Source organism: Equus quagga, chromosome 2 (assembly GCF_021613505.1).
Source record: "Equus quagga isolate Etosha38 chromosome 2, UCLA_HA_Equagga_1.0, whole genome shotgun sequence".
Taxonomy (NCBI): Eukaryota; Metazoa; Chordata; class Mammalia; order Perissodactyla; family Equidae; genus Equus; species Equus quagga.
The window spans coordinates 96,533,243-96,560,614 of record NC_060268.1 but is presented as its reverse complement, the minus strand read 5'-3'; the positions used below and the strand labels follow the sequence as shown (position 1 = coordinate 96,560,614).

Here is a 27,372-nt window from a genome sequence, read left to right as displayed (position 1 = left end):
CTAGTTAACACCTGAGATCTCTCTCAGGTTGCTGTGAGTGTGTGTTACCAGTCACTGCTTGAACTTTCCTGATGCTTCTGCTGTGTCCTGCAGGGACCAGGAGTGCCATTCACTGCTTAGAGTCCTGTGTATCTCAACTGCACGTCTTTTGCGTAGTAACATAGCAGTCAGGCCTTTCCAAGACTAGACAGTTATGATCACGACTTTTCTGTCAATATCAAAGGTGAAATGTTTAGATTAAAAAGAACTATTAACCACTGATTATGATGAGAGCTAAGATTGGCACTTTTCTTAGCCACTGTTCTAGCCTGCTTGACATCTCTCGTCACCTCTGATGTCCTCGAGTGACACAGCCGCATAGAAAGTAAACCCAAACCATGAAGATGAAAGCATGACTGTCTCTGCCACCTTGAAAGGTGAGCCCCTCGTTAATAGTGTGCTGCTAGAGTGTTCTGCTCTTGGACTTGTAAGATAACCTGACCTTGTCCTTCGGGGCAGACTTCCCAGTGCTTTGCACTTTTTAGGGAATCTTGTGCTTGGTTTTGTTTTCGTGTTGGCTGCAGTAACTCCCTAAGAAATTTAGCCAGCTGCCAGCTGACCCTATTCATAAACAAAGAACACAAGGACCTATTGTAAACCCAGTGGTAGTGTTCAAAATGGCTAAAAATTCAGTGCCTCCGAGCTACAGAATAAATTTTGCTGGACCATGCTTAGAACCTTAGTTATTACTACATTTCTTCCAGCTCCTTCCATCAGATTTGGGGAGGCTGGACCTGCTGGCCTCAGCTGGCCTCTGCTGCCGTCTGTGGAGAGGTGGCGGATGTATGCCGTGCAGCAGGACAGAGGGCAGTGAAAGGAGCCCGGAGTGGTGTATGACAGCACACCCTGTGGAGACGAAGCTTCCCCCCCCACCAAACGATGAGACCCACTCACCAGAGAAGCAAGTGAGAGAGCCGCATGCCAAGAAAACAAGCTTGACTGCCGAGTTTATTTTTAGCCTGTGTGCTTGAAGAATCGGGCATATACCCTGGCATAGGCAATGCTTTATTTGAGTTACTAAAGGAATCAAAGAAGGACAAAATTATTATAAAATATGATTATCAACTTTCTTTTACCCCACATTTGAGAAATTGATATTTTTTGGCTACTTAATATATAGCCAAAGGGATTCTATAGTAAAATTCCCCTGACAGGTCCTCACTTAGTTTTGCCATTTCCCCCCGAAACCTTGGGTCACAAGTGGGCTGTTGCTGCCAAGTTCTCTTTCCTGCTAGGTGATCCTTTTCACCTGCAGACCCCATTGAGAAAACCTAAAACTGAGTTAACAGCTACCTCAGACTAGTTTGCAACAAACCTAAAGTCAACCACAAACTGAAGACCGTTTTCACACAAGTAACTGCTTAGAAATGTACCTGTGTGCAATGATTTTTTAACCTAAATATAGTACTTTACTCTCTTAAATTTATATGTGGAGCATAGAGGGAATTGGAAGTTTTTAGGGGCATTTATGAGAACAGAAGTGTTGGGGATGATTTGATAACTTGCTTTCAAGTATCTAAAGGCCTGTGTTACTCCAGAAGTAAAGCCAGAGGCATGGTTTTATAACAAGGAATGTGATCTAAATACAACACAAGAAAGCCCGGAAGAGCTGACAGGTAGAGGCAATGTCATATTCATTTGCCTACCAAAGAGCCACCCGGGCAGTAGATCTCCACGGGGAGCAGGCGAGTTCACATATGCGCGCACACGCGTGCACACGTGCACACGCACGCACGCACGCACACAGGAATGAGAACTCCTGCTCCTCCCTGGGGAAGTGGGCTGCTGCAGCCTCTCCTCTTGGATGTGGTGAGTGGGGTTCCATACTGCAGCAGGGGGTTTTAAAGCAAATAGCCTGTCAGGGTCCTTCCATTTCTGCAGCTCTGTGTTTACTTGATTAATTGTTATTTTCTGTGTTGTCGCTGAGGATAATAAATCTGATACGTATCAAGTAACTGCTGTTTTTTTTCTTTCCCATGTTCTAGTCACATAGTATATCTTAAATGATATTCAGAGGGTTGAAAAATTGTTTCCTGCACTTGTATGCAAAGTGCAGAAATGGGTCTTAATTCGAGTCTTACTGGTCATCTGAAGATGGTTTTATCAGTCAGTTAGATTCAGGACAGAAGCACACATTGAGTTTTATAGAGCGTGCCATGTATGAATCTAAGGGAAATGATGGTATCATAAGACCCTCGATGTTTAGAGCTTAAAGGAGGTGGTGATATCATTTTATCCATTCCATGTTCTTTGGGAGGGCCTACTTTAAGGATCTGGCTGCCATTCTTGAGATTTTATCAAGTTTACCCATGTACCATGTATATCTTCTTACCATGTTTACCAGCATATTCCAAGTGTATCTCCTTATATTACAAAAGGGGGGAACCTCATTATTAATATTGTTTTAGTCTACTTTGCTTTTTTATAATATATCTTAGATATTTTATCAGTACTGTATCTTAGCATATGTTATCACATTCAAATTTACTATATTCTTTCTCGTGGCTAAATAATTTTTATGAGTGTACCACAAGGTTTTTAAACCAGCCCCCTTCCTAATGGATAATTAGTCTGCTGTGGCGGTTGTTTCCCATTTCAGACAATGCTAGAGTGACCGTCATTGTGTTCTGTTGCGGTGGTCTCTTTTTTTGCCAGTGTAATCACAGTTACTGCTTCGTTTTAATCAACATTTAACATAAGTGAGCTTCCTGCATTTGTTCTTGCAGCAGGTATCTCTGGAGGGCCGACTCCATGCCAACATAGCTGATCTGGGGATCGTCCGAGTGGAGAGCAGAGAAGCCACAGTGAGCAGGAGAGGATGGGGAGCGGGGATAGAGACAGACGGGAAGGGAGCATGCAGAGGGCGTCAGCAGACCCTGCAAGTCCCAGTGTCACCTGGCGGGGTGGAGCTGGGCACATACAGCCTGTGCTCTCTCCCGGTCTTCTTACTGATTGTATCTATGTTGTCAAGGCACCTTTCCCCTCATTTGTCTCTTGTGGGTTTCAGTTGATGTTAATTTTAACCCGATTTCACCTGTCTGGATATTTGCAGGCAGGGCACCCAGGCTTTCCTTGCCCAGCCCTTTCACCCCCTCAGGAGGATCCTGGGCACAGACACTGGAGTCTTCAGGAATTGTCGCTTTGTCCTCTCCACCCTGGTGCACCCTGCTCCTGTGCGCCAGCCAGCTCTGCAGGAGAGGGGGACCCACTGCCTCTCTGTCCACTCCAGTCCTTCCTGCTGTCTTCTCCTTCTCTCTCAGATTTGGCACTTTTTACTGTCCTTCAGTAGAGGAAAGGCATGTGCATGAGATTTCAGTGACTCTGGAAAGGAGCAGAAATAGGATGAGTGTTGGTTGGCCTTGGAACAAGGTAACTCATCTGGGATACATTGAGGAGACATGGCCTAGAGGAGGAGCCGTGGCCTGGGAGTCAGGAAATGGGGCTTTCTCCACCACCACTGGTTGTGATCTGGGACCAGCCTGGGCCCACCGTGCCCCTAAGACCCCTCGTCTGGGAAGTGGGTGAGCTCTGAGGGCTCGTGGGAGTTTCCTTTTATGTTTGTCTTTAAAGCAGGGACAATGCTGTTTTACGAGCAAGCTATAAAAGTTGTTTTCAGAACTTTAAAGAAATTCCTTCACGTTAACTAAAACAGAGACTATTTTAGAGATGGTTTTGTTTTCCAGATAAGGCATTTACCAGCCTGCTCTGGTGGTGAATCTGGAACCTGGGCTGCCCCCCGGGTCTCCTGAAGGCTCCCACCTGGGTGTACTTGGGAGGGCTGCTGCAGCCTCCTCTTCTGCCGCCTGAGCCAGACACCATGAGCCACTTCTCAGTGCAGAATAGTGCCGCAAAGGGTTACCACCCAGGATTGACTGCAGCGTGCACTGAATCATTTTCTGGGTTGCTGGTGTGGGACATACCCAGATTATTGGTAGAACGGGCCCTCGAAGGTAGTTGAGGTACCCCCTGGAAGGAAACTTCTCCTAAGGAACAGGAAACCAGACATGACAGAGTAATCCAGTAGCCAAGCCTTAGTCCAGAGGGTTGGAGGTGTGATCCTGTCACTTGATTTGCCTGTGGCCCAGTCCTGTTGCTCCCATGACCGAGACCTTTGGAAGGCAAGAGTAAAACCTGGCAGAGCTGACCTCTGTTAGACACTGCATCCCAAGCAATGTCTTATGCCCTCTGAGGAATATAGCATATGGAGGAAGCATTTCCCCTGCTTCAGAGGCCCCTGCAGTGTGTTGGCACTGTAACGCCACCAGGGCCTAAGGATCTGTGGTGCGTGTGAGCTCATGGGCTTGGGAGGAACAGCCCAGAGAAGTTGATGGACAGGTTCCAAATAAGGCCCTCTGTGTACTCGTGGGGACCGAGAGCCAGTGGGGTTTGGCTGTGGTTCCTCTAGCTCCACTGGTGATTCCGACCTGGGAAGCCTCGAGAAGGTAGTTTGCATCAGCCGGTCTCCTGAAGGCTTCTCCACAGGTGCTCCCTCTGCCTTTCGGAACCGTGACACAGTGGGATTCTTAGTCTGCAACAGGTGTCACTGGACAGAGCTTGTTGATAAGTTGGGAGCACACTTGTGATGGTTCGAGAAGACACATTCAGGTGCCCTGTAGAGTAAAGGAGGTTCTCCTGACAGCCCCTTTTTGTGGGTTTTCTATTTGGGGCCAGTTAGAAATGATAATCTTACCTCACAATATTTCTGGGGTCTTTGCCCAGACACTCAGTACATAAGGCCACTGGGGCCCATATTATGGAAATAGTCAACTCGAAATGACTTGCACATTATTTTGCTGACCTTTTTACAGCACTTTGTTTTTCTTAGAGCCAAAGGAACGTCTCCTGTGATGTGAGCTGAGATTATTTTACTCTAAAGATAGATTTCAGCAGTGGTAGCTGGTAAGAGTGGAAGGAGACATTTGGAAATTCTCTGGGTTATGTGTTGGATGGTTTTAATAAATAAATAAAGGCAGCAGTAGAGAATTATATGATGTTTGCTGGGGATTGTTTGGTTTTCCTGAAAATGAAACAGACGAAAACTAAAGAATAGTTTTATAAACCATTTTGAGCATTTTCCAATGGGTGTTTAAAAGGACCAACCTCTGAATGAACCACAGCGTGTCGGGAGCCGGGAGGGTAGATGGAAGCACCCAGCCAGGAGGAGGCTGGCTGTGCCTGTTGGAATAAGGGAGTGATTTGCTCAAGAACAGATCTCCTCGGAAGAATTCGTGTGAGGACACCGCAGTGAAAGACACATTTCTTTATTCATTGTCTGATGTGGAGGGAAAAGATACAAGGAGATAAACCACTGGCTCTTTTACTGCCAGCTCTTTTTTGAAGGCTCTGAAATGGTTTATTAGTTGCAGTTAATGACATCTCTAAAAGACTCAAAGCACTTTAAATACCCATGTAATTTGTGTCAAATAACATTTTTAAGTAAACTTTTATTGATGCATAATAGGCATATAGAAAAGTATGCAAATCTTAAACCACGGCTAGATAGATTTTCATAAACTCAACATATCCAGTGTTATAGCATCCAGATCCAGGAGCAGAACATTACCCGCGTCCAGAACCATGTGCCTTTCCAGTTACTGCTGCCCGCACCCTCCACCCCTAAGAGTAGCAGCTTTCCTGGCTTCTGACATCGTAGATTAACTTGACCTGTTGTGAAGCTTTGCGTGAACTGAATCAGAGAATGTGCTCTCGTGCCAGGCTCCTGGTGTTCACCGTTCTGGCTGTGAGATTTGCCCGTGTCACTGCCCATGGCTGTGATTCATTTGCTCTCGTTGCTCTGTTGTGTGACTGCCACAATTTACCTCTCTTCCCTTGGTGGACGTTTAGTATTGGGCTGTTCCAGATGTTGCTTTGAGTATTCTTGTATGTGTGTTTTGCTCAATATTTGTGCATGTTTCTGTTGGAAGAGAAGTTCCTGTGTCATAGGGTAGACGTGTGTTTCAGGCTTAGTGAGTGTGCCAGTTTGTGCCTCCACCAGGAGCATCTGGAAGTTGGGTTGCCCCATATCTTTGCAATCGCTTGTTTTGTTTCCTTTGAGCCGCTCTGGTGCATATGGAGTAGTATCTTATGTTGATTTCCCTGATGACTAATGAAGTTAAGCTCCTTTTCATTTCTTTATTGACCATTGATTTTTACTCATTTATGAAATGCCTGTTAAGTCTTTGTTTTTAGATTATCTGCCTTTTGTGTATTGATTTTAGGCATTCTTTATATATTCTGCATTAAAAGTCCCTGGTTGGATATATTTATTGCAGATATTTTCTCCCACTCTGTGGCTTACCTTTCTGCTCTCTAGTGGTATCTCTTGATGAACAGCAGTTCTTCATTTTAATATAGTCTAATATTTATCATTAGTGCTTTTTGTGTTCTGTTTAAGAAATCTGCTTACTCCAAAGTCAAGAAGTTGTTCTGTGTTATTCTTCTATAAGCTTTTTTATTTTACTTGGGAAATTTAGACCTATAATCCATCTGAAATTAATTTTTGTAAGTGGTGTGAGATGGGGGTCCAGTTGTTTCTTCCATTGTGGATATGCCATTGACGTAGAATCATTACCAGACCTCCAGTGCGCTGTGGTGTCAGCTTTGCCTTGTGTCAATATATTGTGCATTCATTTGATTCTGTTAATGGCAGCTCTTAAGAAAAAGATCAAAAGTTCTTGCAGCTTGTGTCTAATAACTTTTTGTGGTAAAAATTACAATATTTTTTCTTCTGAAATGGTCATTCATAATCTCAACACTAACACTATTACAATTTTTATTTTTAGTTCTATTTCTGTTAACTTTTATTTATATAACCCTACCTACACAGAGTTTTGTATTTTGCTTTATCTGTGTCTAAGTAGTGTTCACAATTCGGTTTATTGGTGGCTGTGTGGCATCTTAGTACTTCGTTAGCCAGCCCTCTACTGCTAGGCGTTTAGGATGTTCTTAGTTGGTGATGACAAGTGTTACCTGGTAGAAATTTATTGATCTGTCATTTTACAAGAGGGTAGCAAATGAGAATGGATATATCGATAGCCCCATCTTTGGTTATTTTTGTCTCTTTTTTGACTGAGTGCCCATTAATCCAACCCTCTGGGACGGATTCCTTTGTCCTTTATAAAGGGGTTTGACTGCTCTACAGTGCCAGTACTAACCAACTGTGCTTCCATAATATAAAATTAAAACCATAACTACTAATATTGAAAGTGATATTAACATAAAAAATTCAACCCGTAGTTCTTGTTTCATTGATCTATAAAATGATCAGTCCATAATAACAGAACCACTTTACAAGCTGCTGCTTCTCACAGGGATGGAAAGCGCACACTGGAAAAAGCATTGGCTTGAATTAAAATGACCTACGTTTGCTTGAACTTTAGCTAGGATTCTATTTTTGTTCCTTTTTCCTCTATGAATTATATGTCCTTGGTAGGTTCTACAAGGAAGCTGTAACTTTCCCACATCAGGATGCAGACACATGGCAATCGTGTGAGAGATCTCAAGCTCCAAGGCTCAGGGATTGGAATAAATCATCAGCAATAATGTGACTGAGTTTTAGAAATGCTGTGGGGGCACTTACATTTACAAAATGCGAGAAAACTGAATGTGGGATCTTGGTCTAATTCATCTCTGTCTCCTCCATGGTGCTCAGCACAGACCTGTAAACGTGAGTGGTCAGTAGCTATTTGATGACTTAAATCTAAGAAGCTCAGGAATTACATGAAGTATTCCTTCACCAAGTGTTTGGAGCCTGACCCTCAAATAAGTCACTGTATTAGACTGTAAGGTTCTGTGGGCCCCTAAATTCCATAGTTCCTGAGTTGACTTTAAGGAAAATGTTAACCGTTGGAAAAGAGATTGTTCCAAATGGTGAAGGACACAGGTGGCGTCAGGGGATGCAGGCAACACGGTGGCCTGTGGAAGGGTCTGGAGGTTAGGGTCTTCCTGTGATGGAGCAGGGCTGTCAGCCTAAGGCTGCCAGACTCCTCACGCTCAGGACCTTGATTAACCTGAAGAAACACTCCAGCTCCCCATCAGATAGGAATCCAAGACTCCCTCTGCGGACATCCAGTACCGGGAAATCCAAGTCTGCCAGTCCAGAGGGGAGAGCACAGTTTCAGTTTCTAGGGCCTGAACTGATTAATACAAATGTGATGGATTTATGGCATAATCCCAGGGTTTATTGCTGTGTGGTAATTCAAACAATGCAAGCATTCAAGGCACAGAAGCAACAAGAAGGCTGTTTTTTTTACCTTCTGGTTTAAAAAAAGAGTTTTATAATCATAAAAATAGTATATGTAGTATAATGAACATCCACCTAGAAATGAAATTCAAAAATAAAATAATCTACTTAATTTCAAAACATCAATACAATACCCTAACTGTGATATAAAGGATAAATAAAAAGGGAATAATTTACATTAAAAGAAAGTACATTGCAGTCTATCAATGCTGCGGTTTGACTAGACCGGATGGCACAGTCGAGTCAGGTACTTGCAGTCACATGCATGTTACAGCTACGGATGTAGCTTGATGTGGATGTGTGGCAGTGATGACTCAGGTGTGTGAGTGGCTATTGATAAAATGGTGAACAACTCATTTTCAGAACAAAATTCCTGAAAATTCAGTGTATATTAAACTGTGCAAAAAAATACTATTATTAAAATGGAGTTAGATTTAAGCTCAGATCATTATAAACAGGTTTGTCCAGCAGAATACTCAAAAGCTGTGTGACTGGGGAAGGTTCCTCCTGTGGGACGCTTCCACACACTGTAAGGCCTGCCAGTAGTAGGCCCCAAGCAGAAATGCCCGACCGGGTACCAGGTTGCCTAGATTTCTACCACTGGATTGCACCTCTTTGTGTGGCATTCTGTTGATACACTGTTGTGCCTGTTGTCAACGCTGTTTGGGGATGTACAACTAGAAATCAAACTGGTGAGTTGCTCAGTCTGGACGTACTTTGCTATACGTTGCAGAAGTGTTCTCCCACGTAGTCGTTACAATTTTTGTTCCCATCTCCAGTGCATAAGGCCTAATTTTTCTGCATGTACTTGCCAACGCATGGTTTCTTCCGACTTAGACCAGTTGTATTGATGTGAGTATCTCCTTGTTTTAGTTTACATTTACCTTGTTATTAATGAGATTAAGATTCTTTTTAATATGTTTTTTGACTGCTTAGGGCTTCCTTTTCTTTCAGTGTCTTCTCTTGGAACAGCTTACATTCTTTGCCCATATTCCTGTTGGGTTGCCTGTCTTTTCATTACACTAGTTTTGTTACTTTCTGAAGAAAGGAGTTATGAACTGACCCTAGCTGTTCTTCTTTAATTTGACCCCCAGCTAACGGAAGGAGCTCAGTGTGAAGCGCCCTTCTCTAGTTTCACTACTCCTTCAGCTTCTCCTTGGTTCTCTTTCTTCGATCCTTCCAGTCATGATCTTGTGTATACTTGTGATGAAACTGCCGTTTCATCCAGAAGTGACTCTGCTTTCTGTTTTTAATTGGAAATATTTTGAGTTTAAAAGTAGAAGAAATCTGGTTATAATTTACTGATTGTGTAAAGCCGTATCTGTTTCGTTTTTTTTTTAAGTCTTAAAACAAATTTCCAGCATTGTTTTAAACTGTACTAAGCATGTTATGCTTCTTACATGCTAAACCTTACATGTTTCCCCCATTTATTTAAATCATTTGAATTGGAGTGCACATCCTCAAGGAGCATCACTTAAAACCGTGTGTTGCTATATAAAATATAAATTTAAGTCAGCAAGACAGGAAACAGTGCTCATAAATGGACCTGATTGTTAATATGAATTTGAGCCTCATAGAGAAGTTATTACAACCTTCTTTACAGTTAACTAGTTAATAGTATATATAAAAATTAAATGTGCATTTCATACCGTACACCAAGAAATCTAAATTGATTAACAAATCTATTAATAAGACTACTCTTAGTACCATGACCGCTATAACCACTACTGCCACCACTCCCCTTCGTTAATGCTCCCTCTGTGCCTGGGACGTTAACTCTTTATTTGATTATCTTACTTAATGCTCACAGTCACCCTGTGAAAGTACCACCTGTATTATGTGCATCTTCTGTACGTGGAAACTTGAAACTTGGGAGGGCTTAGGTAGCTGACACAAGGTTAGAGCTTTAACTGAATTCAAGTCCCTCTGATTCCAAATCGAATATAACAAGAATGCTTGTTGGCTAAAGAGAAGAATTGATAGCAGTTGCAAGATTCAAGAGAAGTGGAAATGAATGGAATAAAAGTGTCTTTTCAGTCTTGCGCATGCTCCACGCTGCAGCTGTGGGTCATGACTTTGGTTCCTCACTGGACCTGGACCTCCCTTGGTGCCCTCCCCACCCCCCACTCTCCTCCCATAGTATCTGCATAGTTATCTTGGTGCTTCTGTACGTCGACTTCTCTAGGACATCTGTAACTTTTCAGTTTCTCTTTTCGCGTAAACAAACCTGTACTTTTCCCATTATAACATTTATCACATTATATTGTAATTGCCTGTTTATCTGCCATTGTCTCCCTCCGGATTTTAAGCTCTGAGGACAGGAACTGTGCTCATGTTCATTTGTTCATTGAAGAAACTTTATGAAGTGCCTATTTGTGCCTGTGCCCTGAAAACGAAGTCATTGAAAAACTAACAGAAAGTTGAATAAATATTTACCAGTTCTTTGAAAGCACAGCTTTCTAAACTCTAAAGCTTAGAAACCAAATAGAAAAAGCACAAAAAGGTGCTAGAGAGAAAAAATAGAAGTAAACTAAAAAGAGAAACTATAGTCTGCAGGAAAAAAATATGATAAAATGTTTATTACATAAAGAACAAATAAAACGGTAGGAAGAAATTTTGAACCTAAAAGAAGTTTAAGAAATGCTTTGAACCAAGTAATAATCTGCTTAGTTTTCCAAGTCAGAAACCTGGATTTTATCCTTGTTTACTGTCCTTTGTTCCCAACTCCTAACCAATCACTGAGACCTGACAGCCTCCCTCATTTCAGCTGTGTCCCTCTGTATCCACAGCTTTCAGAGTAAAGTCTAAACTTAGCACGATCGTATTCAAGTCCCTCGATAGTCTGTTTCTGTTCCCTCCAGCCTCGTGTCAGTCAGCCCCTCGCTGTGCTCTCTGCCCTGGGTGTTCTGAACTGCTTTGGGTTCCCAGAACACGCCAGGGCTTTATATGCTCAGTCCCTGGCCTGGAGCCCCCTTCCCCACCGTTCTATAACTTAATCTTCCACATCTATTTCTGTTCTAATAGGAAGCATTACTTTTAAATATTTTAATTGATTATGTACTAGCCTCTGCAGATCCTTTTGTCCTGGTCTGATACACCGAGGGACAGCCAGAGGCTCCCTCACTGACGGCCGTGTGTTTGCTTGGAGGGACAGTGTCAGGTACATTCAGGTGCTCTGCTCCATCTCCAGCCACAGCTGCGTTTCCTCTGCTGTTTTAAGCCTAGACCAGCCCTACGGGAATTTCCTCGGCGAGAGCTGGGCTCTGCTGGGTGAGGCTGTTCCTGCAGGAGTGGTGCTGGTCTGGGTCCCTGATGACCCTTTCTTGGGGCATAACTTGTGACCTGATAGTGACACTCAGTTAGACCTTTCTTACCTGGTTCAGGACGCTGAGGAGCAAGTTTTTACCTATTCTTGAATTTAGACAAAGGTAGCAAACCTACACATCTCTAAAAAAATGTTTTTGTTGTTTCTTTAGATATTACTTTTTCTTATTTACTGTAGTCTGTCTTCTGAGAAAAGGGTCCCAAAGCTTGATGTAACTTGCTTAAGAAGTATTATTAGCTGGTTATAAGCTCCATCTCTCCCTACAAGAGAAGCTTATGGGCTGCTTTGCTATCCAAAGACAGAAGGACCTAGGGCGGAAGGTGGTCTTCCAAGAATGGTTCTCACCCTGGGAACTTGTACTTTAAAAAGAGAGTTTTTTATACCCATCTGAATCCTCATGTCCCTTCCAAAGGTAGTGTTCATTGCTCTCCAAGCTCTCTGAGGCTCTGTCGACGTCCACGATGTGTAACTTGCATTTACCACAAAGATTTAAAGGAATCAGTTAGCTCAGGCTTATTAAACAGATTAAGAGGAACAGGTTGATGGTTCTTAGGTGTAGTAATGTTAAAGTTGGCATGAAATAAAACTTTAGTAATTAGGAGACCGTATTGTAACTAGGGCATTAACATATTTTCCCACAAAACGTTTTTAGTTTCAGTAATGCTTTTATCCTGGCAATGAAAGGGCCCTTCACGAATCCAAACTTCCCTAAAGATGGTGGTGCTGTGCTCTGTGCAGACGGCTGACGGGCTTGGGCCCTGGAAGTGCTGTTAGAGTTGCTGGAGGATTTCACCATCCTCCCACCTGCCAGTGTGACCTCATCTAGACTGATTCAGCCTGTGCAGTAGTTGTTGCTAAGAACAGAAGGGGCTGGCCCGGTGGCGTAGTGGTTAAGTTCAAATGCTCCACTTCAGCAGCCCACCATTTGCTGGTTTGGATCCTGGGTGCGGACCTATGCACTGCTCATCAAGCCGTGCTGTGGCAGCATCCCCCATACAACATTGAGGAGGATTGGAACATATGTTAGCTCAGGGACAGTCTTCCTCAAGCAAAAAGAGGAAGATTGGCAACAAATGTTAGTTCAGGGCCAATCTTAGTAACCAAAACAAAAAAAAGAATAGAAAAAATGTTGTCAACAGAAGGCTAATCCATCTCCCAGGCCTCACACAATATTTTCAGTCTCGTGTTGTAAAAGATGAGACGTGAAAGATGTTCCTTAATATTGTTTGTATTTGAAATGCTTTTTAAAGGGAATTTTAGAGACCCCAGAAGTAATTTTGGCCTGACAGTGTTTACAAGATGCTGATTTTCGATTGAAAAGAATTTGAAGGGTGTGGTCTACAGCCTGGCAGGGGCGTGTGTACTGGTGGAAGCACTGGCGTTTACCTGGCTGTGTCTGTCACCCTGTCTGAGCTAGTGTCCACACACTTGTGTATCTGATTTTACTTGTGTGGAGAAGAATCAAGATCAGAGAGGACTGGGATCTCGTGTCTTCAATCAGACAAAAGTTACTGGTATTTGGATAAAAAGCTGGAATTCTTTTTTTTGAGGAAGATTAGCCCTGAGCTAACTGCTGCCAATCCTCATCTTTTTGCTGAGGAAGACTGGCCCTGAGCTAACATCCGTGCCCATCTTCCTCTCCTTTATACGTGGGATGCCTACCACAGCATGGCTTGACAAGCGGTGCCATGTCCACACCTGGGGTCCTAACCGGCGAACCCCGGGCCTCCGAGAAGCGGAACGGGTGCACTTAACCGCTGCGCCACCGGGCTGGCCCCAAATGCTGGAATTCTTAGTGTTTAGTAAGTTGCTTTTGCTCCACATTCCTCAACCTGTTTTCACTCTCTTTTGTTTAAATCATGTGCTGTCTTTTGGATATACATAAAAAAAAAACTTGCACCCTTTTCAATCCTTGGAACAAATCACCCTAATTTTGATTTCTTTTTTTTTCTGAACTATCACTTCTATCCCAGAAATTCTGAAATGATTCCATGAAGGAAGCACGCCATTCACACTAACCCCAGTTGAAAGTGCAAATGTACTTTATGTGAAGGAATTATTCCTCCTCAATTGTTATAATTGTGACTAAAGCAACTGAAGTGAAAAGTCACATGATTTAAGCAGAAAGAAGGATACAAAATTATTTGGACTTTATTAACAGCATAAATTATGTGTGCCAATAGAGGAGGAAAAGAAAGAGGGAAATACATCAAAATGAAAATAGTGACAGTATTAGAATGGTGTGATTATGGATATACTGTTCTCTTTTCAAAATTGTACCTGATGGCATTTTTAAAACAAAAACTTGTTTTAAAGTATATTTTGTATAAATATCAAATTGTACCCTTAAAAATTATCTGATAGTATATCAAGAAATTCTCAAAGTGATTTTTAAATCATTCATTTTGTTGCGATTCAGCCAAATAACCTTAATGGTTCTTTTCCTAGATTTTAAAATTATGTTTAAGAATAAGTAAAAATGCTAACATATAGTACAAGTAGTTTTTTTACTATCTTTGGAACATTTCTTTTTTCATAAAAATCTTAATCTTGATTAGGAATACTGTGGTATTGACTTTTTTCTTTTTGGGAGAAATATAATTGTGTTCAAAAGTCTGGGCATATCTAAATAGCAAGAGTAGAAATGGTAATTTGAACAGCAAAATGTAAACTGGAAGTTCAGAGAGACAGTGTTCAAAATCTACTGACTGTCTGCAGCCTACATTCCTGGTGATTCAGAGGAAAGACCAGCGTTTATCTTGTCGTTGAAGCCATGTGCTGTGTGTGCAGGAGGGAAGTGCATACTGGTCAGAGGTCAGAAGCAGAATGGATGAGGTTTGAAGGGAAAGTTTATTGTGGGGTGTTCCTAACCCCCTGGCCTCACGGGAGATGTTGTTGTCTCTAGTAGATTTGGTGGAAACTTGGGCAGACCTGGAACTGTGACATCATGTGCCAGCTGGGGAAGTTAACAAGAAGCTGTGGCCATATATAGACCTCTCTGTGCTGGGCCAAGAGGTAGAGTGATAAGAAACCTAGACCTTGACCAAGTCAGTGCACTGGAGGCACAGGACTGGAGTGAGCACCTTGGAAACTTCAGTCTGAAGAGGCTCTGTGCGTGAAAGGTCTAGAAATCGTGCCATGCGCCAAACAGTTAAAGGAGCCAATGATGTTTAATGTGAGGCAGGAAAGGGCTAAAAGGATCTGACAAATACCTTGAAAGTCCGAAGGGTAGTTGGTCCACGTGAAGCAGCATGTTTTCTGTGGACTTTTGGAGCACTGAACTGTGTAGAGATGGGGGGAGATGGGTTAGCATCATGTGACGAAGATTTTCTTATTGCTGGAGCTTCCTCCAATGCAGTGTGGGGGTGAGTTCTGGATGCCCACAGGTGGGGTGCTGCAGGGGCTCCACGCCGTGTGGTCAGCCTCTAAGCCGCCTTCCAGGCTTGTGTGTGAGAAGCCTCTGCTTAATCCCCACCAGTGGACTGGAGCTTGTGTGGCATCCCGTCGCCCTGGCCCTTACATCGGCTTCTCAGCTGAGGGCAGCACAGTTGTTTCCTTTGCTTCCTTTCCTTCGTTGTGTCTAAGCTCAGGTCCAGTCGTAGAATGCTGAGTAACTGTCACTGCCCCTTTCTCCTATGTCACCTTCCCCTAAAACAGGTGGCTCCCTTTCCATGCCCTCCTCTATCTTTACCTTAACCCAAAAGCACAAAAATGGCACTTGTATATGTTTCTTCATCTGTTCTGAAATGTTGTCTGCCCTTACTCTGGATGTGAGGTTCAGTGTGACCCCTCCATCTCTCTCTCTCAGGCATTCTGTCTGTTCCCATCTGCTCGAAGACAAATACGCACCCTATAGAGTCTTATGCAGTCTTCAGCCAGGAGCCTGAAGTGGAGACGGGGCAGGGCCGGGAGGTGGGAGTTGGGGGGGGCTGATGTTTTCTTCTAAACTCCGGGTGATGTGGAAGGTGGCTTAGGGTCACGTGCTCCATAGGAACATCAACTTTTAAGTCTTTAAATTCCCTTTACCCAAATGCAAGTAGATTTAGTAAAAAGGACTATTTTATTAGAGACTTATCAAATTAATATATTTTAAAAACTAAGAGTTAGAAATAATTAGTATTTTCAGACATATGTGTCTGGACATAATTATTTCTGTAGTCAAAGTAGGTATGTGTTAGTCCAGTTTGTTGTAACAGGATTTGTACATTTGGAAAACAAAAACTAGCAGAATTTCTCCATTTTTAACAGTAACTAAATAGTATCCAGTAAACAACTATAACATTTTTAAGTGTTTTTCCTCTGTCACATATATATTGGATTGATACTGTTATTTTTCTCATGTAAATTCAGAATTTATCATCCTTTATTGACCCTCTGGATCTTTTCTTCCCTGCAGGAATAGGAGGCCTTCAAGACTTTGTGCTGAAGTCTGCAACGCTGTGCAGCTCACCATGCTGCCCGCCATTTATACCACTCAGCTTTGAAGCCACCCCTATTGTGAGGGTTGCTGTTGAACCAAAACACCCAAGTAAGGTGACCTTTTTTAAAGCATATGGTGTTCATCACACTTTTTCAGTGTGTGCATTTAGTAATTGGTTCTTCACCATTTGCCTCAGCAGTAGACTGTGCATCTTCATGCAGGTGCAAAATAGTAGTCTTTGCAGCTGTGACGCCATACAGACAGCCAGCTCTCCCAAGACCTTGTCTTGGGAACCTTGGTTTTAGGAGCATGGTGCCCCTTCTCTCCAGGGAGACTGCGTTCTTCTTCATGGCAGGACAGGCTCGTCTCTGCATCCTGCACAGCCCTGGCAAAGGTTGTGTCTCAGCAGAGCTCGTGCGTCATGTGACTGGTCCTTACAACCTTGTCCTAAGCACCTTGGTTAGGAATCCCTCATCTGCCTCGTGCTTCTGGGTTTGCTAGATGCTATGGACACGGAGCATCTCCTGTCTGTCTCCTGCCCTCCCCCTGGCTGTGTGATGCTATGTAGGCCAGACCGTGGAATAACTCATCCCTGGTCTGGTCTGTGCCATGTGCCTGACCAGTCCTCATCAACTCTTATATTTCGCTTCCTGTGACTGTCGCTAACCCCTTATTCCCCATGTCTTTGCTGTTCCCAGTGCTTAGTGGTTGTCAGTGAAGAATTTCCAGGCTGTGCTTTCAGGGAACCAGAGAACAAATGGGTAAAATGGTAGTTTTCTGTTGAGGTATATGATGGCCTCATTGCCTCTGCATCTCTCTATCCCTCTTGTCTCCAGAGCTGGAGTTTTCTGAAAGCTCATCTCTGCCTCCAGGTTTTTTTTTTCCTTTGGTGAGGAAGACTGTCCCTGAGCTAACATCCATACCAGTCTTCCTCTATTTTGTATGTGGGATGCTGCCACAGCATAGCTTGATAAGCAGTGCGTAGATCTGTGCCCAGGATCTGAACTCGCGAACCCTGGGCTGCCGAAGCAGAGTGTGCAAACTTAACCACTGTGCTACTGGGCCGGCCCCTGCCTCCAGTTCTAAGACATATTCTTAGCCATTGAGGGTCCCTGGGACCCAAGAGCAGATGCTTGGAGGACTGCTTCTGACCTCTGGGCCCAGTCTTAGCAAATAACCATCTGTCTGCCTTGGGCCTCAGAGACACTCTTGCTGGGCTGTCGTTGGGGCTGACAGGGCCGTGGTTGCTGCATGGATTGACGCCATCCTCTGTAATACCTCCTTCTTCTCTGGGCTTGTCCAGATCCTGGCTCTTTTATTAATGTTATGATAGATTACAACCTTGTGAGATTTCAGTTGTACATTTTTGTTAGTCATGTTGTGGGTACACCACTTCCCCCTTTGTGCCCTCCCCCCACCCCCCCTTTTCCCTGGTAACCACCGATCAGTAGATCCTGGCTCTTTATTGTTTGCTCTTGTCTTCTACCTGCTGGGCTGGCTCTGGCCATTGTCAACTGCCTCCAGCCCTAAGGAGCACATACAACACAAGGACACTCACTTTTATTTAAGTTGCGACATTTGAGTCTGGCAATGGTGGTTTATTCTTAGGTGTTTCTAGTATTTTTTTATATCTTATTTCTTACTTAATTTTTTTCTGTTCCATTTATATCTAAATGTTTTAAATAGAGATTAAAGAAATAATTGACAGTTTAACCCATAATGTTTTACTAGAAATTTATAAGTTTTTAAAGTCTGTGTGACGGTTGTGTGCTGTTCCATGCTGTTATCCAACCAAGCAAGCCTGGCCCCAAACGGCAGCGACCCTGCCCCGGCTGTGTGAGGCCAGGGGTGCCGGTGCCCTGCGCACTGCCTGTGCCAGACGGATGCTCAGTAAGACCAGCTTCCTTTCCATAAATGAAGTATCCAGCAAGTAGGACTGTTTAGGGTTATTCATCCAGATGCCAAAGTTTATTTCTTCTTATGTGTATCGTTAGATTTGTCTGAACTTTGTAAAAAGTAAACTAAAATGATTAGAAGGGGCACTCAATTTTCTTCATAATTTTAAAAGAACTGTTGCTCCTTTTTCCCGTTAGGTATATTTTTGCTGCATTTACCCTGCATGTTCTTGACTGTGTCACTGAGGTACCCCATTCTGCATTTCTGGGTCTGCATTTTAACCTCATTGTTTGTCTTCTTGGTGTCATTGCAGTGTCGACATCTTGTTTTACATGTGGGGCGCCTGGGAATACTTGTCTTCGTGCTTTCCTCACTCCTGTGAGCCCTCAGACATGACTGTCTGTCTGCTCTTCGCCCTGCTTCCTGTGCCCATCCTTACTTTGGGGCTGTAGCTTCTCCCCATGGGTTACGTGTCTGATGGCTGTTGGGATGTCCCACCCTCTTGTTCCTAGACTTTCCAGTAATACTGCCCCCAGGAAGCACTGGGCAGATGCATTGTTTATTTCTGAACAGAACATGTGTCCCAAGGTCCTCTTTTCTTTCTCATACTGATGCTCCTCTCAGCCCCACACGGAGTGAAGCCCCACTCGCAGTCTTCCCTCAGGCTTCTGTGCATCCCACACGTGGCTCCTGCTGCTGATCTGTGAGGGTGCTGAGACCATCACAGAGTGAGGGCGCTGTGGTTGTCTGCCTGCAGGCTTCAAATCTAGTGACTGTGGCCATGAGCACAAGCTCCTTAGCTTCTCTATACCTGTTTCCTCATCTGTAAATGAGAACAGTAATCATCCATGTCTCTTAGTTAATGAGTTCATATATGTAAAGTGCTTGTCTGTCATATTGTTAGCACTATAAAGTGTTAGTTATCGTTAGAAAAGCTTCATTTCAAAAAATACGTACTGTGAAAAAATAACTGGTCATGGAAGAGATATGGATAATCAACTTTTATAACATATATTGACAACCCCTGATTGCGGAAAGCTCCTGTGGTTTTGTTTGTTTGGCATCTTGAAAACCAGGCATGGGGGAATTGCTGAGTCCTCCTTCCAGTGTGGAAGTGAAACAAGACTGCGTAAAAATGCCTTCAAAGCTAAGGTCTCTGCTAGGTCGACACAAGAGGATTCCTCTGACCTGTTGGAGTGAATAGTGGCCACAGAGTCTATGGAAAGGGGTGAAAAAGCAGCCACACCCATCCATGCCCTCAACTCCCATGACCTGTAGGGCAACAGCTGTGATATTCCAAGAGCCCCTGCAAAATGGGATGCAGAGGTGCCGTGGCTCCTGCGGGAGCAGCTGGTCATGTGGTCCAGCTGTCACCCAAGGGCAGCGTTCCTCTCAAGCTCGCAGTTCTGTCAAGCAGTTTCATAAATAATCAGTTTAAACGTGGGGCTCTGGTTCATTTTCTTGAATTGAGTATCATATTAAACGCTGCTCTTGCTTGTTTGTTAATTGTATAGGTTCTGTTTGGGGAAGAGTTCTGTTACATTTCTAGGTATATAGTATGTACATTTGTAATAAGATTGAGGTGGAGTCACAAGTATGATGATGGCAGTTTGTATATTTGCTGAGTATTTGAAGAAGTGCTATAGATCAGCTTTGGGGTCTTGAGGATAAGCTTGTAAGTGTCTCATGTTAGCTCTCTGTACAAATAAATTACTAGAAGGTAGTTTGCTTCATGTCGCTGAATTATTTGGAAGAAAAATAAGCCATTATTTTAAGAGTTGATTTTATTGTACTTTTCCCTTCACTGGCCACAGACATCATCTTTAGATTGTATTTAATCAGTATTTCATTTTGTTAACCTAGGTGAAATGCCTCAGCTCGTCAGAGGAATGAAGCTGTTAAACCAAGCGGATCCCTGCGTCCAGGTTTTAATTCAGGAGACAGGAGAGCACGTCTTGGTCACAGCAGGGGAAGTCCATCTTCAGCGATGCCTGGATGATTTAAAAGAAAGGTTAGGAGGCGATGGAGATGGGGAAGTGATAGGTCCCAGATCAGTGGGCTGTGGTTAGTGTTTCCTAAACTGGTTGAACTTAGAATGTGGTTTGTTTCTGTAGAAAAAGGAAATGTCCTCAGCTCCAACAGGAGCTGTTATCATGTTGTTGGATCATAGGTTTAATTTCTAATAACTCACAAATAGCATTCACTTCTGTTTGAATAATTTTGCGTTTTTAGCTTGAGTCATAAAATATTTTCATTTTACTTTAAGTATATACACACACGCACAGTATATCAGGACAAGAAAATAGCATCATGTTTTGTAAACTTAGGCGGTGATTTGGACAGACTTCTTTGGTGATGAATGTGGTCTCTACAGTGTTTATATTTCTCCATCATGGTGATATGTAAGTGCCGTAAAGCAGGTATCCCAAATCACTTTTTGTAAATAACATTTTTCCTCTTTGTTCCAAAGGCAGTGTATGTTTATTGTAGCAATTAGGAAAATACAGAAGAAAACAAAGAATCATTCGGTTACCTGCAGAGACAGCCACCATTACACTCGGCTTCATAAATGCCTGGTCTCTTTGATGCAAGGTCTTTAAGCACAGCTTTGAGTAATTGGTTAGGATAAACTCCTACAGGTATTGTTGCTGGCTCAAAAGGTGGCATATATTGCTGGCATAAGAAAGACTCTTCCACGGGCTGGCTCTGTGGCCGAGTGGTTAAGTTTGCGCAATCTGCTACAGAGGCCCAGGGTTCAGATTCTGGGCGCGGACATGGCACTGCCCGTCAGGCCACATTGAGGCGGTGTCCCACATCCCACAACTAGAAGGACCTGCAACTAAGATATACAGCTGTGTACAGGGGGGGGTTTGGGGAGATAAAGCAGGGAAAAAAAACAAAAAAAGACTCTTCCAGTTTACACTGTAACTAGCAAGAAGTATTTGAAAGTGTTTTCCCAGCCTTCACCAATTCTATATATTATCATTTTTTTAAAACTTTATCAATCTGGAAGACAAAAGGTATTCATTGTTAATATACATTTTCTGTACTTACTGATGATATTGAAACTTTTTAATTATGTGTTTATTGGCCATGTGTTTTTGTTGTTGGATGAACTGCCCTGTAATGTCCTTCCTTCCCTTTATTTTTAAATTTTCTGGGACTATAATAATCGTAGCTAAAATAATAATTATAAACGATCAACATAATTCTGTACTAGATATTACATGCCAGTCACTGTGTTAAACACTATTTGTCTCATTTAATCCTTGTAACAACCCAGTGAAGTTGGTAGTAGTAGTAGTAACAGTACTTAGTAGTCGTAGTAACAGTCCTGTCACGACTCTGCCCACGAGGCTGCCTAGACTGGGCAGGAGGAGCTGCTGCGGCGCCTCCGTTCAGGGTTTGTAGAAACTCCCGCCACGTCGGGAGGTGCTTTTTTCTGTTCTTCGGGGTGAAACGGTGCTGTGGCGTGTTTTATAGCTGAAGTTAGTATAGACTTGGAGGTGGGCCTTCTGTGTCTGTCACGCTTGTTGCCGTTTTCTAGGAATTTCTGAAGTTTCTGCTGTTGCTTAGAGAATAATGCTAATTGGATAAATTGTAAGACATAATGTACAAAATAATCTAATTCTCAGAGTTTTTAAAAAAACAATTGAAATGTTATTTTTTGAGGTCTTTGAGCTAAATTACTTTCTCTCTTTTCACACTCTTTGCTACCAAATTAAAATCCATGTTAAATAACCTCACGTTTCTCAGGCCGTTAACTCCACTTTGAAAATAATACTTTTTGGTACTTAGAATTATGTTTCAAATAATCTTCCCCCTTAAACCTAAAAACTAATTTTAATTGAATTACTTATCTGTATCTTTGTTTAGTCTTTTTTCATGTTTATCTCATGGTTTTTATTATGAGTGCTTTTTAGTATCAGGAGAAAAAAGCTATATAATAAGAGAAATTAGTTTTCCAGAAATGCGTGCCCTTAACATGGCGTTAAAATATTTTAATAAATCAATTTATTCTGGAAACCACTCTATGTAAACCTTTTTCAGAAAATATCCATATCCAAATACCTAAAAATAATTTAGACATAGATTGAGGACAGTAAAAGCAATAACACACCTGCTTTTCAAGAAATTTATACTGCCTTAATAAGATACTTCACGAATTCTGAAGTATTTGTTAACTGCTTTTCCTCAACATTCCAATTTCTGAAAGTGGTAACACCTCCCTCCAAGAGCAAATGAAACAAAAAACCAGTTTCCTTTGCTCTGTGGCCTGGTGTGATGGAGAATAACCTCAGCTCAGGATTCTGTCAGAACTCGGCGAGGTCACCCAGAGCCCAGGTAGGGAGAAATCTCCCTGTTCCCCTCGTCTGGGCAGTCAGCAGGAAGTCAGCTAGACTGAGCGGGGAGGGTAGCGGACAGTTCCGCAGGCCCGTCAGGCCGTAGTTTATGCTGTGCTGTTCTGGAAGCCAGAGGGAGCGGAGTCAAGTGGTGCTGACCAAAGGCCACTGCACCTCAAGTCCCAGTGTCACGTAGAGTGTAGGGCCCCTGATGTGCTGGGTTCGGGGCAGCTTCTCCTGGGCCAGGAAACGTGAGAGAAGATTACCAGCAGTTCCATACCAATACATTTTAAAGGAAATGAGGAAATTCCTGGAAAAATCTGACTTAAGAAGAAATAGAAGACCTGATAGTCCTGTAACTATCGAAAGAACTCAGTGTTGGAGTAACATTAAAAATAGCAATCAGTGTAAATTTACTGGATTAATAGAAAAAAGGAGAGAAATCACCTCGCTAGACAAAGGAAAAAGCATTTATAAAATGCAGCTCCATGGATGATCACAGTTCTTAGCCATCTGGGAATAGAAGGAGATTTCCTTATATTGATATCAGTATCTTCAGAATAGCTATGGCAAACACGTACTGATAAACTTTTTGAAAGCTTTCCTTTGAGATCAAAAATAAGACAAGGGTACCCCTCTTACAAGTTTTATTTAACATTGTACTGTAGATCTTGGGCAGCATTATAAAGAATAAAAAATAGAAGATATAAGAATTGAAAAGGAAAAATTAAAACTGTCGTCAGTTGCAGATGATATGATTATGTAACTAATAATGCAAAGAGATCTATAGACACTGGGATTTGTAAGTAAATGCAGCAAGGTCGCCATATTCAGGATTAATGCGCAGAATCTATTGTATCTTTATATATCACTAATAAACAAAATGAAAATTATTTTAAGGTTACCGTTTACAGTAACAACAAAAATATCAAATACCTAGGACTAAAAATGCATTCATATTTATAGGCCCTCTAAGCAAAAACTATGAAATATAAAAAAGGTATATACCATCTTCATAATTTGAAAAACTCATTATTATAATGATGTCAGTTTTCCCCAAACTGATTCTGCATTCAAAGCAATCCCAGAAAAAATCTCGTTAACTTTATGTTTATTTGTTTTGGGAACTTGACAAGTTGATTCTAAAATTTGTGTGGAAATGCAAAGGGCCAATAATAGCCAAAATCTTTTAAAAACAAGATGGAAGTTCTTACTGTACTGGAAATCAAAACTTATTTAAAGGTACAGTGGTTAATTATGTGATGGTGACACACGGACAGACAGATCAGTGAGCTGGCATAGAGAGTCCTGCGGAGTAACGTGGAAAGGGTGGACTTTCCAACAAATGGTGCTGGCCAGTTGCATATCCATGTAGAAAAAATGCAACCTGACCTCCCCTCGTGCCGTACAAATCCAGGTGGACTGTGGATTAAGGTGTAAAAGGCAAAACTATGAAGTGCCTGAAAGATAGTGTAGGAGAGTATCTTCAAGACCTCGGGATAGGGAAAAGCTTCTTAAAATAAAGCATCAGTGACAAAGTAAAGGTTTGACCATCAGAAGACACTTAAAAGAGTAAGAAAGTAAGCCACAGGGTTAGAGAAGACCTCTGTGATGCACACTCTAGACAAGGAGCATACAGCCCCTGTATATAAAGAATTCCTACAAGTAAGTGGGGAAGGTGACAATCCCCTAGAAAAGGGGACCAAGACTGGAACAGGTCTTCACAAAAGAGAAGTCTAAAGACATTAAGCATATGAAAAGATATTGAACTTATTAGTAGTTATTAGTAATTATTATTAGTAATTATTATTAGTATTTAGTAATTATTATTAGTATTTAGTATTAGTATTTAGTATTAAGGTATTAGTAATTAGTAATTAATGAAATGCAAATTAAAGCCAAAGTGAGGTGCCTCTGCATACCCACCAGAGTGGCTGAAATTTTCAAAAGCCACAATATCAAAGGGTGGCAAAGACGTGGAGCAGTAGGACTTGCCTGCACGGCGAGTGGAGTGGTAGCCACGCAGCTGCTTTGCAGTGTTGTCCAGTGTCCTCTGCTGGGGGGATGGGCACTTCTTCTGGTGGCAGATCTGCCATTTCTGCTCCATGTGTGCTTAACACAAAGCTGGACAAATGTGCATCAGGAATATTCATGGACACAGCAATTTTAATAGCCCCAAACTGGAAACAACTCAAGCCACAAAATAGGTAAATAAATAACTTATGATATGATCATGCCATGGACTTGTACAGCATTGCCTCAGTGAACAAGCCAGCTCTGCAAACGTGGCTGACTCTCAGCATCTTGTTGAGCAGAAGAAGCCAACTGAAGAAAAATTGTTTGATTTTGTTTATACGACGTCCAAACAGCAGGCCAGGATGAACTGTAGAGATAGGGGTGACATGTTTAGGTGGTAAAAAGAATTCAAAAAAGGGGGTGACAGTAACAGTCAGGATAGCAATTGCCCTCTGGGACTGGAAGCAGGCTTGATGGTCCTTTTGAGGTACGGCAAGGCTGTTTCTCAACTCGGGTGGCGGCGGCTCACATGGCCATTGGCTTTGTGGTGAACCATAGGTCAGTGGGCTTTTGTGTACTGGTCTATGTGACACTTAAATTTCACAGTTATGCTTACATTAAGAACAGGTATAAAATTCTAGAGTTTTTTAGATCTCGTAGGACAGAACCTGCCTTTAATATATAAGCTTTTGTTCAGCTTCTGCAGACATTTTCAGGATGTATTACGTACAGGAATGGGAGACCAGGCCCTAGAACCTGTCAGAGTTGTCAGCATCCAAATCTCCAGATGGTGACGCTCAGACGTGGCAGGAGGCCACAGGACACGCCAGTGTGGTCTGAGCCTGCTGCCTTCTTCCTGAAGTCCTGATGGGCTCTACAGCGCCAGGATTGGAAGGACCTTGGCCCTGAGGCACTTGGCGGGTGTGATGCCATGCACACTTCCACGGGAGGAGTGGTTTTAATTAATCTTATCAGTGATTGCTACAGGAGACTTCTTGGGAACCTCAGAAATTTGAAGGACTAATAGGACTGAAAGCCCTTTGACCTTAAAATGCGATGAAAAGAGGACAGTGTCATAGATGTGTTCACTCTCATGGTTTCAATAGCTGTGCAGTTGGTTTTCTTGAATGTTCTAAGTATATGAACTTTTTTTTTAAATGATAATTTTAAAGATATTTTCCTATTCCTAAGATTTCAAGTACTTTTCTTTTTTAAAAATCAGGAATGGATATTAAATTTTGTTGAATGTCAGTTTAGCTCTTTTTTTCTTGGTGAGGAAGATTGGCCCTGAGCTAACATCTGTTGCCAATCTTCCTGGTTTTTTTCCCCTCCCCAAGCCTGCAGTACGTAGTTGTATATCCTAGTTGTAGGTCATTCTAGTTCTTCTCTGTGGGATGCTCCCACAACACAGCCTGATGAGCAGCGTGTCGATCTGCGCCCAGGATCCAAACCAATGAACCCCAGGCTGCCAAAGTGGAACACATGAACCTAACCACTACACCACTGGGCCAGCCTCTCAATTTAGCATTTTTAAAGATGATAACATAGATTACTTTGACATTTTTAAATGCAATATGTTATTTTAAGACATCTCCTAATACAAATCAATTTTTATAACCTGTGATAAAAGCTACTTGGTGTTGTGGTAAATTATTCCTTTAATATGTTTAATTTGATTTTTCAGTGTAGCATAATGGGTAAGAGCATGGATTCTGAGGTCAGACTGAGGCTTGAATTCTAGCTTCTCCACTTGCTAGCTATGTGACTTTGGAGAAGTTACTTGATCTTTCTCACCTGATTTTCTCCTCAGCAGAGTGAGGATAATAATATACCTGCTAAAGAAATAATATGTGTAAAACATGTAGCACAACGCTTCATATGTAATAAGTGGTTAATAAAAAATACACACATATTTACTTTTTTTTCATTATTTTATCGTAGGTTTTTATATCTGAATTCTTAGGTAAAATTGAATTACAGTTTTGTCCATGTATGCTGTTTTTCTCAGGTTTGAGTATCAAAGTAATTGTAAAATAATAAAATGTCAGGTAGACATCCATCTTATTGTATATTCTGCAGCTACATGTAGCCCTGAAGTAAGCCAGTCCTTGAAAGTGAGCAAATTCATTGGCAAACCAAAACCTTTCTTGGAAGGAATTTTTTCCCCACAACATTTTTATCTTTTTCCACACATTGTGATCTGTTTAGGTTCTATATTCTAAAATCAATTTTGGTACATAGTATTTTTAGAAAACCATCATTTATTGAGTTTTCAAATTTATCAACAAGTATAAAATCAGGTAAACCAAATAGCCACCCCACACCCACAAAATGTAGAAAGCAGAAAAAAATCTAGAATTAAATGTAAGTATTTCAAAAACTTTTACTTTTAGTATTTGGTTCCCTTATTGAATAACTTTTCCCAGGGAAAAGCATTGTTCCAGGATCCCAAAACTTCATATAACATATACATGTACACACACAGATACAGTATATGTGTGTACATACATACATGTACGAACATTTATACATACGTAAATGTTCCACAATGCCAGTAGCAGACACAGACGAGACCCAGCTTTAGTATTACCTGGGAATGAGGTAGGCAGACAATAAGAAAAAAAGATTGCATGGTGTCATTGTCATCAGAATCAATCCATGCCAGTTTGCAGAATCTGCCCTCTGTGAGCTAATAGCTCATTTGGAAGAAAATGAGTATGAAACTAAACTTGAGAGCATGTGAAACAGAGGCCAGACTGAGGTTCAAGACCTGTGCCCTCCATTACGGGAGCCACTAGCCACATGTGGCTGTTTAAAACTAAATTAAAGTTGAGTAAAATTAAAAATTTAGTTCCTCAGCCACACTAGCCACATTTCAAATGTTCAGTAGCTATGTGTGGCCGTTTAAATTTAATTAAAGGTAAAATTTTATTTCCCCAGTTGTACTAGCCACATTTCAAATGCTCAGTAGTCACGTTTGAGGTGAATATCTTCGTCAGTGCGGAAAGTTCTTTTGGAAGGTGCTGGTCTGGACAAACTCCCGGGTCGCCGGGCCTTGCTGTGAGCCTCGTTACCCAAGCCGGACACACAT

At 42.1% G+C, this 27,372-nt stretch overlaps 1 protein-coding gene across 4 annotated transcripts in view; it reads left to right on the top strand.

Annotated features, from left to right (window-relative positions):
- The window catches only part of EFL1 (elongation factor like GTPase 1), a 113,011-nt gene that overhangs the window by 66,664 nt on the left and 18,975 nt on the right, over positions 1–27,372 (top strand). For all 4 annotated transcript variants that reach the window (XM_046652442.1, XM_046652439.1, XM_046652440.1 and 1 more), the window contains 2 exons: positions 16,003–16,134; positions 19,786–19,933. In XM_046652442.1, the coding sequence (XP_046508398.1) occupies positions 16,003–16,134; positions 19,786–19,933 (280 nt within the window). The remainder of the gene's footprint in view (positions 1–16,002; positions 16,135–19,785; positions 19,934–27,372) is intronic.